This window comes from Anarhichas minor, unplaced genomic scaffold (assembly GCF_050575085.1).
Source record: "Anarhichas minor isolate MPS153535 unplaced genomic scaffold, ASM5057508v1 ptg000045l, whole genome shotgun sequence".
In the NCBI taxonomy this organism is placed as follows: Eukaryota; Metazoa; Chordata; class Actinopteri; order Perciformes; family Anarhichadidae; genus Anarhichas; species Anarhichas minor.
The window spans coordinates 1,448,965-1,465,377 of record NW_027466491.1 but is presented as its reverse complement, the minus strand read 5'-3'; the positions used below and the strand labels follow the sequence as shown (position 1 = coordinate 1,465,377).

Genomic DNA, 16,413 nt, shown 5'->3' with positions numbered 1-16,413 from the left:
GAGAACAGGGGCTTGAATCTTGTGTAGGTGACCGGGGGGCGCTCTGTTAGGCGCTGCTAATTTGCAATCAGAGACTCTCTTTGAGCCCTGCCATGTCTCCAGACAGTGTGGATGGCAGCTGAGACAAAGCTGGCATTCTCCGCCGACCAAGGCCCCTCTTAGTTTTATTTCAGGCCACTGCTCTCAGACACAGACCATTCTGCGTGGAGCACCGAAGGTGCGTCATCGAGAGAGAGAGAGAGAGGAGAGAGGGAAGGCGCGAGATTGGAGGACGAAGAGGAAGAGAGGGCGAGGGGAGGTGTGGTGTGGACTAAAAAGTGGGAGGAGGTTTTGTTGAGGGCCAAACTGCTGTCTCTACCCCCACCGCCCTCCCTACTCCTGCTGCTCCTTCCTCTTCTCGGATGGTACCCCCGCCTGTTCGCCTCCATCGTGCTGCAGTGCAGTGCCACGCCCCACCTGGCACATGAAACGACTCGAGATTTGATCGATAACACCTTATCGTGATCGTGACCTTTTCCCCTTCAACATCTTTAGTTCCTAGAAAAATCTGAGTCCTCTGCGTAGGAAGTTCAGTAAACTCTTGAGCAGCCAACTGCACATGCACCAAATAGAGCAAATACTAAAGGTATATCATCCACATTAAATACAGTTTCTTTCTCACAAGTTTTAGGGCCACAGAAATCCCACCCTCATAATAACGTACAGACATGGCTTCCACATCGAGAGGTACAGATTTAAATTTGATAAAAGCACTGGAATCAGATTCGCACTAAGCAGCAGTTAAGTCAAAGTATTTAGGAGAGAAAATGTCAGAAAGTTGTGTCCCCTAACAGCTTCTTGTTGTACATCTCCTCCATTGTGATGGGTGTGCACACAATGTTTTTTATTCAGGTATTCTTAGTGTAGGTTGGCTGAGCATGCATGTTTTTACAGCAATGCCCTGCTTTGGCAAATATTGAAAATGAGTGAAGGATAAATAGCTTTAACTTACTGAGAAAAGCACACGTCCCTAATAGGACATATAACTTCTATCTAATTTCCTCTTTTAGGAATCAATAAAGTGTGAGCACACAAGCATGGCTGAATGCGTCCGTGCGCCCCGCGTTATCGCTTCATTATCAGCAGTCCTGTGGCTGTACAGTATGTTGTGGCTACGTTGCCACAGGTAACAGGTCAATGATTACCCAGGGGGCCGAGGGTGTCCTTAAGCTGAGGTCAGAAGCACTTCCCCATGAGAGAGAGAGGGACAACAGTGCCTGCCATCTGTAGCTCTTGGCCTGCGCAGTTATCAGAGTCTTATCTGCTTGAAAAGCTGCATTTGTTTTCACACCGTATGTACGACTGTGATATGAGCAGGGCCACGCTGCAGGAGTTTATGCTCTATTTTATAAAGGGATGACATGATCCTTTTTTTCCTAGTGGTCATTTTGATCAAGGAGGTGCTACATTATTTTTTTGGGTCGCTTTAAGCACAGAGCTGCCACCTGTTCAGCCACGATTGAGTCAATGACTGTCGTCTTTCATTACACATCAATAATGTTTAAACGCAGGCTCAGAAAAAGTAAGGCTAACACAAACACAGAGGGGGGAAAAAACTGCCTCAGTCCTCTTTTTTTCGGTTTGGGCCGATTCCCACAGGTTGCCTCACTTGTTAGCTGCTTTTCTTACGCTGGACCGAAAAGCACAATCCCTCTCAGTCTCACTCGAACACATAACAATGCCAGGAATGGCTGCATTTGTGCAGTACGACCATTAGGCAACATCCGACCGGCCTAATTCATTCAATTTCTCCCTCTGCCATGCCAGCACAATTGGCCTGAAAGGGCGCAGGTGTGGGGGGGGGGCAGAAGAGGCTGGGAGGCTCGTCGCTGTAAATGCAAGAAAGCTAAAGTCGGTCACACAGTTGTGACTGCTGGAGGGCCGGATGGGTTAAAGCACAGGACATGGGGCAGACTGTTGGGAAAAATGGTGTCCTTGAGGCGATCCCAGCAGGACTCAGCGGTCACCCTGAACCCCTCCCCCACTCCGAGCTGGACTATATCTGTAGCAGTGAACGATACAAGTGACTGGATCGTATGGCTCGACTTTCTCCCCTCTGCAGTCCCTTTCTCTTTCTCTGGATGACCACAAGCAGCCATTGTCACTGCAGAACCACGGGAACAATTGGGTTCTTATGCTGCGGCCGGTCAGGGGACGGCAGGGTGCACTTCAGCAGTGACTGCACTAAGTAAATTATAGCTCCAGTGGCCTGTGTGGTTTGGAGAGGCTGCGCTTCTTGTGAGAGGTCCTGCGACTAAAAACAGCCGGTTCAGCACATTTGTCTGCCTCTCGGTTTGCAAACACTTTCAACTGACGGAGAGGGCCGTTAAGAAGCACAAGTAGCTCTTTTTGGAAAGCACTCACACTTTCTAAACTACACTCAGTCGCATCTTAGGAAAACTGAAAAGGCCTAAATGCGTGACTGCAGGGCAAAGCAGTGCTCCCTGTATCCCTCCTTTCCTCTCTCTCTCTCCCCCCTTGCCTCTCTCAGATCGAGGCTCCGCCTGTCCGCTGTCCTCCCGCGCTCCGATCACTCCACCCTCCCGCCCTATCCCCTTTCTACATGACATCATCTGCACATCTGTCGTCCCAACAGTGTGCTGGTGACACAGACAGGCCACAAAATTAGTAGAGCTCTTTCCCTCTGCTTTTGTCACCATCTATTTCTTTCCTTCTGGCTCTGTTTCTTGCTCTCTCTCTCCCCTCGTCCCTCTGTCCTCATTCTGTCTCCCCTTTTCTCTATAGGTGCGTTTCTTACTTGCTTTTTTGTCATTCATTCTTTCTTCCCTTGTTTCCCTGCTGCATTATGTACTGTAATACGGTTGCATCTGACCGTTTCCTACAATGTGACACGCACATTTGAGCAGGCAGGAAACAGCCATTAAACTAAATGATCCATTGGCCTGACCTCAGACTTGACCCGTGTGATTGTGAGCAAACTCAATCAGCAAGGTCAGCACTGACACGATGTGACTCTTACAAAAGTTGTTTTTTCTTCTTTCTCGACTCTCTCTGATTTGAGCTATTAGAGACTGCTAAAAGAGTTAAGAGGCTGAGGTTGTGGTTATATCAATTTGTGTGTGTGTGTTCGTGTGTGTGTGTTCGAGAGAGGAAGAGAAAGAGAGTGGGAGCGATTTTTTTATGTTTCGACAGTAAGGCCCAACCCATAAAAGGGCCAAGCATCTTCAAGGGAATAGAAACTTACAGAAGTGTAACACATGTTTGACTCCCAAAGCCCCAGTGCAATAATTCTCCACATACAAATTACTAACAGATCAAATCAAGTCGTACTGGATCAAACCGGCTGCAGCGGAGAAACGATCCTTGGCGAAGCAAATTAACAAATACAATTAATTCTACAATTAATAAAGTTTCCTTAAAAAAAAAAAAAAAAAAGAGTAATTGTTATATATTTCCCCTTTATCTAAAAGGGTTCAAAAGGGGAGAAATAGTAGCTCCCAACCTGTTTCGAACACATTTTACAAGTTTAAAATAAAAAACATATTAAAATTAAAATAACCACAACTAAGAAAACGATTTGCTGCTGGTGGACTTTAAGCAGGATGATGTGGATTGGCTTCACTTTTGTTTTGGGGCTCTGATCTGATCCGAAGCGACTCCATCTCAGAATGCAGCAGATGGAATTTGAACCAGGATTACACGGGGGGGGGGGGGGGCGATGACCGCCACACAGTCGGCAAACAAAACACTAAATTATAAAGTAAACATGTCTGGATTATCACTTCAGTAATTCTTACTAATAGGCATATTTGGTTAGGAAACAGCATGTTGCAAAATGACAAAATGTGTCCCTTTATGTTAATAATAAGCACATTATAGATGTGTTCCTGTTGTTGCTGTGGACACCGAAGCAGTTCTGATGGCGTTTGAATCTCTTTGTCAAATACTAATGAACATCTGGCTCACATGTCTAACTGTACGTTACTGTAGATGAAGATTCTGTCAGTAGGGAAGTAAACACGTTGCCCTTTTTACATGTGGGTGATCAGATTGTACTAATTCAGCAACAAGTTGATGGAGGCATAAAGTGTTATGAATATCCTTTTAATCTCTGTAGTTCAAACAGATTCATAGTGAAGACAATTATCTTTGATCTCAGGAAGCACAGATTCTAAGAGAACATTTTTAGTGTCCCGTGTTTACATGAACAAAGATTGACGGTTAAGTTTTGAAATTTCGATGGTAGGAACCAAGATGGTGGAACCTCTGTCGGGTGGTGGGAACGACAGGCTGCTGTACGGCTTCGCCCTCCTGTGCTTTGAAACACAGGAGTAAAGAGCCCCCTTGAGGATCTCAAAATGACTCACTTTATTTACTTGTGCCTCTGAAATACTGAGACGCGACAATGCCAGTCACCTCGGGATGAGCACTAAATATCTGCACAGAATGTGAAATAAGTGGAAAGAGAAAGAAGCAAGAGTTTAAACATGACTCACTGAATTAACCTCTTCCATTTAATACTAAATGATAAAAAATGGAACGTGCTGATGAAACCTCTAGAAGCGTATGGATAATGCAATGCTGGCATCTGTTGTAATAACGCGTATAATAGCTGCTATTCTAATGTCAGGAAAGACAAAATGCTGGTGTGAAAGGGACTCGAACCAGAGAGGACTGAGCTGAAGTAAACGCTTCTCTGGTGCTTTGGCTCCCTCTGCAGGTACAACTGAGTAAAGACACTTTGACAACAAAGAAAGAGAGTGAGGCGCAGAAGGCCGAAAGTGTTGTCAAAAGTGGGAAAAATAGCAAAGCACTGCATGCATACAACATGATTATCAAACAGTCTGCATGTTTTTATCCCTATTCATCACTACGGGGATCATTTCATTTGTTGGGAGCCAGAACTCTACAATATTTATGTTTTTGGGCTTAGATTGAGCATAGTTAAAAAATGCTTATCCAGGTCAAATCGTGCATTCATGACTTCCTTTAGATAATCACGAAAAAATGAAAACATCACACAGATAAGCAGCTGTTTTGACCTGCTCGTCTGAATTAGCTGATCCCTTCCTTTTTGTTCTGCTCTGTTAGTTGCTCCCGGTGTCAACTTCAAACCCATCTCTGGTGATGCCGTGTAGCCATATTCTCAACATCTGCAACATGTTTACAACTCCAAATCTGCATTTCCACACAAAAAAAAAGATAGATCCTGTTTACGTAATAAAAAATTAAAATTAAAAAAAAAGGAATAATTTCCGCGGCCTTTTATATGCCTCTTGGCATTTGTTCATCTGCTCTCAAAAAGGTTCAAGATGTTTCAAAGACAATAATTGCTCAAAAGTGGAATTGTTGTTCCTCAACGTGGAAACAATTTCCCGCCGTCAGCTTTGTCGGGTCCCATGAATGCTCGAAACGGTTAGAATTAGATTCCATTACAAAGTAGTTGCTTTTAGTCATAAATACTCTCTTGCCCGTTGACCCCCAGGGTAGTTTTGTTTTTCATCCGTCACACTCCATAAGCCCCTCACAGTGCAGGGGGCGATATTCAACCGCACTCGCATTTCTTGCGGATTCCAGCATGAGCTTTGCCCCGTGACACATACGAGCACCATGTGTTTGTCTTGCCACATTACAGTCTCAACAATGCCTCTGACATCGCGGTAAAGCTGGAAAGCCACTTGAGCCGCATGTGGCTGCGTGCTAACATTGTCCATGTGCACTTGTCTGACCTAAGCAAATGAAACCCATCAGTGTGTCTTGGTGGATCAGAGGCACACGATATACGAGGCCAAGGCCTTTGATGCACGTCTTTTCCCATCTAATTAAAACTCAAAGGCCGCACTTAAAGATGAATGCTGGTGCTTTTCAATATTTTCCTTTTTGTTAACAGTCTGGACACCGTCTGGCACTCAGCCCCATGCCCATTAGTTTCTATGTATGTCTTTAAAAATGGGTCACACACATATAGTTTGTTTTAAAAAAAGGTAAACTAATTTCCTTAAACAGTCTAGTGAGTGCTGGCGTTCACAGGGTTGACAGCAGCCTTCGTGTTCATTGTAATAAAGGAACATGCCACCCATGAGGCTCACTGATGTGTTCTTACAACGTCAACAACGGAGCCCTATTGAGTTTAAAAATAACTTTAAAGCACAATATTATCATAATATTTTAGATACCTTGCATAACTTGATATATCTAGGACCGAAGAGGTGTTCATTGACTTCCACAGGAGGGAAGTTAATGTGTTTAGAGACAATCTTGGATGATTTGATCTGTTAATTAACTAAACCGTGGATTATTTTACTTGAGGAAGTTTATATTTTATCTTTATGTTGACAATAAACAGTCCGCTGTAACACCACGCTGTGTTGGTTTGATTTAATCAGCTATTGCCTTTTCTAACGTGGTGTAATTCAGCACATCATGTGTAGTGACTGTCGACAGCAGGCTGGCCCCTGGGTGTGTCCTAGGGGCCAAGTACTGCATTTGGGTGTTCTTTGAGTAATTATTCATCTTTGACTACTGTCTGAAAACTAAATTGGCTTCCATGGCTCTTGTCAGTGCGGAGTATCTTCCTTTACGCTTCCAGCTGCGTGTGAATGGGATTGTTCTGTCTCACACGTTCACCTATGAGCCCTGCTGTTCTGCAGAAAAAAAATGTCACTTATGACGAATTGTCAGATGTTTACTATTATGATCAACAACACCGTTTCTTCGACAACCGCAAGGCATTCTGGGCTCGAGGACAAGATAGGCCCAAAAGCCCATAGAGTCACGAGACACCATTATTAGTCCAGACTTTTTAGTCCAGACCCCTCTGCGTCACCGCTCCAGTTTCTCCAGTGCCCGTCACTCATCATCATGATGCGGATGGTGCTATCGAAACCTGTCCCTATAGAATAAAAAAACCCAGAGTCGTGTTAGTTTTTACAGCCACTTTCATCACTGACCTTTCATCTTGTTCGGCAGTAATAAGAAATTCCCCATGCGGCCCCAAAACTTCCCAAGTCTCCATGTTCGCCTCGCCTTTCGAGCAAAAAATATGAAAAGAAACAGATATCACAGCGCGAGCGCCAGGACAGTGAGTGCACGCTGCTTAAGTGCTATCTTGGCTTTGGATATTGCGGTTTAGGAGGATTATTTGGAAAGAAAGTGAGAGGTAGAGAGGAGTGAGAGTAAGAGTCGTACAAAATATACACACACATATATATATATATAGACACAAAGGGTTCTGCCTCTGCTGACATTATCTGTGAGTCGTCCACTGAAATAGCCGTCGATGGAGTTCCTGTGACGAGGTTTCGGCAGCCAAGACGGGTCCGGTTTAGTTGCACAGCGGCTTCTCATTCTTGACACTACGGCGCATATCTGACTGCAGCTATAGTTACACACAGTTTGAGTGGGCGTAACGATCAGGCCAATCTCATAACAGCCAAAGTATGAAAAGCGTTCTATTATTTTACGCTCCACATCACTGCAATCTCTCAAATCGCTTGGTTGGCAGCCAGAGAGAATTTAAAATAAAAGGTGCATTTCCACAAACTGCCCTCAATCGTTTTCTAAGCCAGGGTCTCTCACTTTTGTTTCCGATTGATATCGCACTGCGGAACGAATCTTATTCATATTATCTCCTCGTGGTTATTTGTTCCGCTCAAGTAAAGATCAGAATGTCTCAAATTTCGGCTGACAAAATGTCAACAACAAGCGAAGAAGATATGTACTTTGTCCCCCGTCCACTCTGTGAAGTAGACCTATAAAAGCCCTCGTCCTTTGAAGGTGCCGTGGAACTGAACAGGATGGCCCCCTCCCATTGTACTTAAAAAAAAAAACTCTCTTTAAAGTTCCACGGCAAACAGGGCGCTGTTTGCAAGGAACATCTTTAAAAGGACGGATCAGCATACATTCCTTTTGTGCCGTCCTTGTTGGCTTTCCCATCGGCTTACACCTCGACACTTCACTTCAAAGACTGGGTTTAACAAGAAAAGTCACCATGCAGAAAAAATGTCACGTCTAAATGTCACATAGCGCTTAATCCCAAAAAAAAAAGGCAACTTCTCCTACTTTCCCAAATGAGAAAGGTCTTCTTTTTCGGCCTTGTTCATTAAAAAGTAGAACTTGATAAACTGCAGCTTACCGATACTCTATGATCTGCTGTGCACTCCAGCATCAACGTCGAGCCAGATGTTTTGGGATGATGACATATCCTTCATGCGGCCACAGGAGGGCGTATTGTTGGTGATGCACCAGCAGAACATGTGAGCAGGAAGCCCACAGAGTCTCATCAACTGACTGACTGAAGCACTTCAGCAAGGAGGAATTCCCTGCAGGGATTTATAATGCATATCATCAGGTGATGCATGACATAAAAGTTAATCCAGTCTTTTATTAACGGTTGTTATCATCTTTGTTGTTTGGTGACTATTTTCCCGATTCATCAATTAATCGCTTTGCCTAAAAATATGTCAGAAAGAGTCGACAGATACACAAAGCCCAACAGTCCCCATATATGTTTAGTTTAAATCTATATTTCAAATAGTTGCTGAGTCATTTTCTGTCGATCGGATGTTGAATTTATCAACCAATGGTTTCAACTCTAGATGTCTTTTCCCGCCCTCTTTGGCCCACTTTCCCACTTCAACAAACTGTTTCATAACTTCATGGTAAAGGTAAAACATGATTCCATGTTATTTTGAAATAAAAATAAAAAATCATGCCACAATAACATCCAGGAGCTAATAAGTAAGGCATGATGAGAGAAGTCATGTGTGGTTATTCTTTTGAAGCACCATGGTCACACTCTTATTCGGAGACAAGGATGAATATGTGAATTCATTATGGCTCGCAATATTACAGAAATTGATTGTTACAGAAGAGTAATGTCATGTTTAAAATGCATTTAAGATGAATTTTGGGTGGCATGGTGGAATGATTGTACCCAGAGGGTCACAGGTGAGAAAGAATAAAAATCTATGACTGGGAGAGGGGGGAGAGAGAGAGAGGGAGATGGGGGTAGGAGGTGTGTTGGGGGTGGGGATACGGTGGGATGCGCGGTGCAGACTCATCCCGGGAGCTGGTGCCTTCCAAAGTCACAATAGTCTCACTTTTAGAGACATCCGGAACCCACTCTGCCCCCCCACCCCCTCTTTCCAACCCAGTCCTCTATCGGTCCAGGTGGCAGAGCGCACTTCGGCCGTGGGATGCAGCCTCTCATCTCCAACACATGGACAGCGGAGCTTGGAGCTGCCGCAGCGCGCCACGGCTCCACTAGCTGAAGACACCAGAAGAGACGATCGCTCCCGCGTTTAACTCTTGGACTGCGATTTTTTTTTTTTAAAGGATATACTTCTACCCACGACTTTTTTTTTTTTTCTTCTTCTATTTTCGAAACCGCAAGAGAGCAGAGCCAGTTGTGTTCAATGCGCAACCATGCTCATCATCTCGTCCCGCAGTGCGCTGCTGTCCATCTACTACCCACAGATCTTCCTCATCCTCACCAGCGGTAGCTACCTGTAGGTTTCTTATCCATGCACTTCGTCAACTCAAACACACGTATACGTTTGCTAGCAATTAGTTGTGCCTTGCGCGCAAATTGGCCAATTACGCGCGGGGGCATTTGATCGCGCCTGGAGAGCATTAGCTGGTTGTTGCAGGTGTTTTATTAAATATCTTTTTAAAATTGCTAAATGTTGTTCTGCTATTGCAGAGAGATTGTTTTAGAAATGAAAAAAAAATGCAACTATTATTTTCAGTCAACCACAATTTTGAAAACATTGGTGGGAAATGACTTGTGTCTGTAATCGTCTTCCTGTTATTCCACAATGGAATCACGCGCTACCACGTATTTCTGAGCAGTTGTGTAATTTTAATTTTAATTTGTTGTCATAAATCGACGTTATGAAGAGTCAATGATGATTTGACTCATTAAATCCAAAGTTGAATCCACCTGATTCTCACATGTACAGGCAGCTGATGAGATAACCTGCTCTTATGGGTTCACCAGAATGACTTTGTCATAGGAGCACCTCGTCAGACAAGAGCCACAATTGGAAAGCCGCATATGGAAAAGAGACATATTGGACTACTTCATGCTCTGCCTATATAGGCGCGGGCCTATGGAATGAGCTCTTTCTTATGGCATTAAAAGACCCAGGCCCTCACAAAGCGAATGATTGCTACACCATACATGCCTCTCATTCATAACAAGGGCAGGCCCTGAAACTTGAAATAGCTGTGGTGGTTCATGTTTTCTGTAACACGGACAGAAAGAGAGAGGCAGACAGAAATGCACTAGATTTGGACCCAAATTAACTATTGTTCCCTTACATGTCTTTATGAAGGTCCATTAGATTATACATGATGGGAGTCTGCTCATACCTTCTCATTTGGTTTTGATTATTTGGGATTGTCTTTATGGACTGGCAACTGTCATGAAAACTTTAGCCAAAAAAATAACAAAAACCTTAGTGCTTATTGTCCCAAAATCGTTGCCAAGTGCTGTTCAACCAGGGCCCAGAATTCAAACAATACGCTGCGTATGTTTTCAGGTAAATTTTTTGTTTCTCCATGTCTCATCTGTTCTCAATTCCCCTTCTCATTAATCCCCGTTTCTTCTCTCTGCCCCAGGGCGCTGTCCTCCGTGGTAGCTCTAGGTGCCAACATCATCTGCAACAAGATACCGGGACTGGCCCCCCGTCAGAGAGCCCTCTGTCAGAGTCGCCCCGACGCCATCATCATCATCGGCGAAGGCGCTCAGCTGGGCATCAACGAGTGTCAGCACCAGTTCCGCTACGGCCGGTGGAACTGCTCCGCCCTGGGACAGAGGACTGTCTTTGGACAAGAGCTGAGAGTAGGTCAGTCTGTTTGAAACGCAGCTTCTTTAAAGTTGTTTTAAACATATTCTTCTCGATGTAGTCAATAGAAAAGTAGGCTGAGTGGGACGTTGCTCAGAGGATTTTTCTGGGACAACAATGTTTGTTTTTAGGCATTTTTTATGCCGTTATTAGATATTTTAACAATAGATAGATGACAGGAAATGAGGGGAGAGAGATGGGAAATGACATGCAACGAGGAGGCTAAGGTTCAAGATAAACCCCCAGGGGCAAAACTGCTTTTACATGAGTTAAACAACAGTCAGCTTAGCCGCAGAAAAATCTCAGCTTTGAGGCACGAGTGTGAACTGATGTGTGATCAGGGCGACGCGTCCCTCCTTTTGGCGTCGCTTGAATCTGTGCACAGGCATGTAAAGGTTAATGTCAACAGGTACTTTTAATTGGCCTAACCAAACCACAACTGAGCCGTGTGGTCTGCTTGTTTTTTTTTTCCCAATCATTGAAGTATTATTCTCCTCGTAATGTCCTCGAACCTCCTGTACTTGTTGTCGGCGGCGTGAGAAAAGGCTGCAGCGTAGCTCAACTAAGTGGCCCGAAAGACTGAAAGATGGGTGGCGAATGCTTTGACAAAAGCATTTCTGTTTGGAATACCACATGCAGCGACCGCAAAATAAATTCTCTGCCTCTTTTAAAACACACAAAAAAAAAACTGCAACTCAAAAGGCCTCGCAAGTGTCATTAAATCTGTGTGTGACATCACTGTGCTTGCAACACACATATTGTCACAGCGAAGCAGTCATGAATGGAATGTGAAGACTACCTTATAAAGCAGGGTCTAATGCCTATCTGGGTGTGGCATCTCCTGAAAGCATTTCTATATCAAACCTACACAATCTATGAACACACAAGCCAACACACCTCGCTGCTCCGAGTCAACATTCTTCCCGGTTTGATTTCTCACAGAAGCCCGTTTGCTCCTAATGTGAACCTCTCATATAAATTGTATTCGAGTCCGAAATGTTTTGTTGCGGTCCTGCTGTGGGTTTGGATCCGTGTTTAATCTAGCAGCCCTGGGAGCAATCACTTTCTTCTACACGGGACACAGGCAGACAGACGTCTGGATCCCTTTATTTCTTTTGTCAGCGGGAATGTCTTTTTTCTCTTGTGGTGTGTAAACGAGCTCGGAGAGACGCTTTGGACCCAGCGTAGGCCCTCGTGTGCTCCCCTCGCAGACACTTTAGACAAATAAGTACTTTCTGGAAGACTCAAATCCTATTACATCTGTATAAAAATTAATGAAAAACTGTTACCAATTGTACAAACGCATAAAGTCATGGATTCTCAGTAAGATGGGTTTTCTCTTTGCCATCTCCGTGTACCATTTTTGCGATTTTCCAAAAACACAGGAAATGCAAGCCAGAGCCTTACCCCCCTTGTTGTGTCGCTTACGTACCATCCACCACTTCATTTGATTGACCTGCCGGGCCTGTGAACTCATTAAGCATTGAGAAAGAGCAGAGAGATTCATGCTAACCACTAATTGAAGTCAGCTCCAGCAGCTGGATGGCAACAATGGAGCCCAGCGTGCACTGCAGTGCAATCAAAACAAATCACAGTGCGAGGAGATGGCTGTTTGGCTATTGCATGCGCCTGATGCCTTGAGAGAATGCTCACCATACAATATATCCGAATGGGTCGCGGATTTAGCCTGATGAGAGAAGACTTCAGGGTTTGTTATGAGTTATGGGCCGGGGGGGAACCGCAGGCCCGATGGTTCCTGCAAGTGAGTTTGTCAGGTTGGAAGGGAGCCATTAGAATCGCCTCTACCAGAGACGGCACGCATTAATACTCTGGGCTGTTGAGAAGAAGGAGGCCCAGCATTATCCTGATTGGAGAGGGAGGATATCCTATAACCAATTGTTGTGCCAATAAATTAATTCCCCCTTCCATGCCATAAATATAAATGTGTTTATTCTCAAGTTCAAATGGTGACACACGAAAGCTTGGATCGGCTGGGCACATCTCAGTCAAGGCCGGCCACAGATGATTTTCGACATGCAACACAGCGGTATCATTTGCTATAATAATGTGGACCGCCTAAGACAGACACAGAATGACACTTAAGCCGCGTGAGAAACTCCATTGATGAATACCATCAAGACACAGCAAGGCTGTGAGCGCCGATCCAGAAAAAAAAAAAGCTCCTCCAGTCAGCCAGTAGATGTCACTTGTGTTGTCTTCACTGTTCTGATAGAGTGACATGAGTTGTATCTAATCAGTGCCAAATAAGTACATTGATTATTTATAAAAAGCTCTCTTTTATGCAAAAAATGTAAACACCTTGTATATTAAAGACAAGTGGAAAAAGAAGCCGGAATGAGGCTTTGTGAGAAGGCTGGGGGGGGGGGGGGGGGGGGGATTTGTCCAAAACTACAAGAATATGAATTTGACGCTTTGGCGACAATGTGGCTCAAGAAAGGCAAATCATTTCCATATATTTTGGGACTGTCCCAAACTATTTGAATGGCCTTCGTGAAACATTAAGCACGGTATTTCAGACTAAAAGACTCCTGAACTCGGAGACTCCTTATCTGGGCCACGCGTTGTTTGGAAACAGGCACTATTGGCATCTCTCTAAACCTCCCACTAGCTTTGCTGCAACTGTTTGGGAGGAGGATTTACATCTTCATCAATTTAGTTCAAGTTCAAGTTAGAAAAACCCACACAGGTATCATCGGGGTTATTTCACAGAAGACATTATACAAATGTTTCATGGACTGAGTAGTACTTGTCATAACAAGTAAACCACAATTCATGCGTAGAATTGGTGCAATGTTCCTATAATTCAACACATTCTTTGATAAAGGATGAAGGTCAAGCAAACCTAAATCCTCCTGCTGGTGCCATAACAGCATAACTGTATGATGGGCATGCAATTCTCGCCATTCTAGGTAAAGTACTGCAAGTAATACTTGTAGAATATCTACTCAATTTAAAGTACTTGTAGTTTGCCTGTAGAGAGTACTTGCATGACTCCTTTCCATATTCACTCAGATTCTGCTCGTTTCTCTCCAGGCAGCAGGGAGGCAGCGTTCACTTATGCCATCACTGCAGCCGGAGTTGCCCACGCAGTGACCACCGCCTGCAGCCAAGGCAACCTCAGCCAGTGCGGCTGTGACCGCGAGAAGCAGGGCTACCACGACCAAGAGGAGGGCTGGAAGTGGGGGGGCTGCTCGGCCGATGTCAAGTACGGCGTGGAGTTCTCGCGGCGCTTCGTGGACGCCCGTGAGATCAAGAAAAACGCCCGACGGCTGATGAACCTGCACAACAACGAGGCGGGGCGAAAGGTAATGCAAGCAAGTTTGACGAAACAAACTATATCCATCACATCGATCGAAGTTATCTGTTGTGTATTTGCTTTATTACTATAAATATATTAGTCAAACAAGTGATACAAGTCACTAGATGTTCTAATGACTCAATAATCATACCGTCCTATAACGAAAATGTGAAGGTAATCTTTTTCACATTAACATCAAGCTCAGTCACGAGGGCAAACAGTCACCTGTCAATTTTGTCATCTAAAATATTTATATATTTACAGTATAAATCTGGCTGAAACCACAGTGTAATTCTATACGTGTACGTACGGTTGCACAACAGCTCTGGTCACTTCTCTCGGGCTGTCACGCCATTCTGTGGTCTGAAGAAAGGTAAAGTTAATTAGAGACTACAGTCTTGGTTTACGAGTTATTTTCCCCAGGTTTTTTTTTTTGACATAAAGTTGGCATACTGGACGGAGCGCTGAAAGCCGAAGTGTCCGCAGAAAGCCCAGCTCACCAAAAGAGACGGATGTGAAGGCCAATGCGATGGCTATTAACCGTTTCAAAGTCAAGCTGCGGACGTGTGTAAAATGACCATTTATGAATTAACCACATAGAATAGATTTTCCGCTCTTAACCACCTCTTCAAATTCACAGACCTAATTTCCACTCTCTGTGTGATCAGATGCTAGAGGGGAGGATGAAGCTGGAGTGCAAGTGTCACGGCGTGTCTGGTTCCTGCACCACTAAGACCTGCTGGATCACCCTGCCGAAGTTCAGAGAGCTCGGTTACCTGCTGAAGGAGCGCTACGGCGGCGCGGTTCAAGTAGAGCCGGTCCGGGCCTCGCGCCTCCGCCAGCCCTCCTTCCTGCGACTCAAGGAGGCCCGGGGCTACCAGAAGCCCACGGACACGGACCTGGTGTACCTGGAGCGCTCGCCCAACTACTGCGAGGAGGACACGGCCACGGGGAGCACGGGGACGCGGGGGAGACTGTGCAACGGCACCTCGACCCTCACGGACGGTTGCAACCTGATGTGCTGCGGCCGCGGTCACGACACGCACCACTACACGCGCATCTGGCAGTGCAACTGCAAGTTCCACTGGTGTTGCTTCGTCAAGTGCAACACGTGCAGTGAGAAATCAGAAGTCTTCACCTGCAAGTAGGGAATGAGGCAGTGGGGCACTGGAAGCAGGGGAGAGAGAGAGAGAGGCTGGTGAAAATGGACAACGGTTGAAGGTGAGAGGGTTATGACAAAGCGGAATTCGAAAGTGAAGGACTCGGAAGTATTTATTCAACAATTTGCACATTTTTACATCCTATTTTGGAATTCTTTAAAACAAAAGAAAAAGTCCTGAAAGAGATTAAAAAAAAAAAAGAAACTGCGACATGATGCAAACATGTTGCAGTTGAGAGGATTTTCACTATTTTGGAAGACATCTCGCAGAGACGTAGCTCACGGATGTCTTGCAGGAGAGGAGAAACAACAAGGACTATTGTTGGATCTCGAGGAGACTTTTGGAACACGCTAATCGGAAATGCGACAGCAAAGCGCTCCAGGCGGCCACGACGGAAGACTGAGAATTGAAAGATGGAAGTGGAATACTTCTACCTGTACGCTCACACTGTATTCTGTTTGAACACTGAAAATAAAACACAAATTATTTATGTAAAAAAAATATCTTTCAAACTCAGTCTTATAGGATGGATAAACTCATTTTCCATTTATTTTATGATCTTAAATTGCTACTGAAACATGTACAGCCACGAAGCCGCTGAATTCTCTGCTATTCCCTTTTTATTCATTAGCTATTTTTCTTTTGCACTTAGTCACATTTCTTTCCGTTTTTTTCATGGAACATCATTAAGTTGTGTCGTTGAGCGCCGTGGTGACATCTCTCTCATGGACAAATCCCCCCTCAGAAAACAAGACCCTTTGTTACGCCAGGAGCCAAAGAGGCAGAAAACACTCCCAAACTAGTTTAAGCATCCAACTTGTCAGTTTCGAACGGCCCTCTCCATCCCGACCGTGTTCATTGTTTTGTTTTCGGAGGCCTCTTGAGTTCTGAGATAAAGCGTGTAAGCCTCGTTGGAACGCCATAGAAGTGCAATCGGGGTTCGGATACATCCAACATTCCCATGAACGGCAGAGACGTGGAATTCCACACGATGGCCTCTGCTTACACAAGGCCTTCCAGCGCGGTTTAGGCCTGACCGGTGGATGGCATGTGCCCCAACCACACAGAAGGGGGTACGAGAGGA

General features: G+C 44.8%; 1 protein-coding gene across 1 annotated transcript; it reads left to right on the top strand.

The window, feature by feature from the left end:
* The first annotated feature begins 9,220 nt into the window (after nt 1–9,220).
* On the top strand, nt 9,221–15,317 carry wnt7ba (wingless-type MMTV integration site family, member 7Ba). Its single transcript, XM_076111451.1, is given in 5 exon segments — nt 9,221–9,328; nt 9,331–9,509; nt 10,624–10,850; nt 13,905–14,176; nt 14,838–15,317. Coding segments are annotated over 5 exon segments (1,266 nt in total).
* The last annotated feature ends 1,096 nt before the right edge of the window (nt 15,318–16,413 follow it).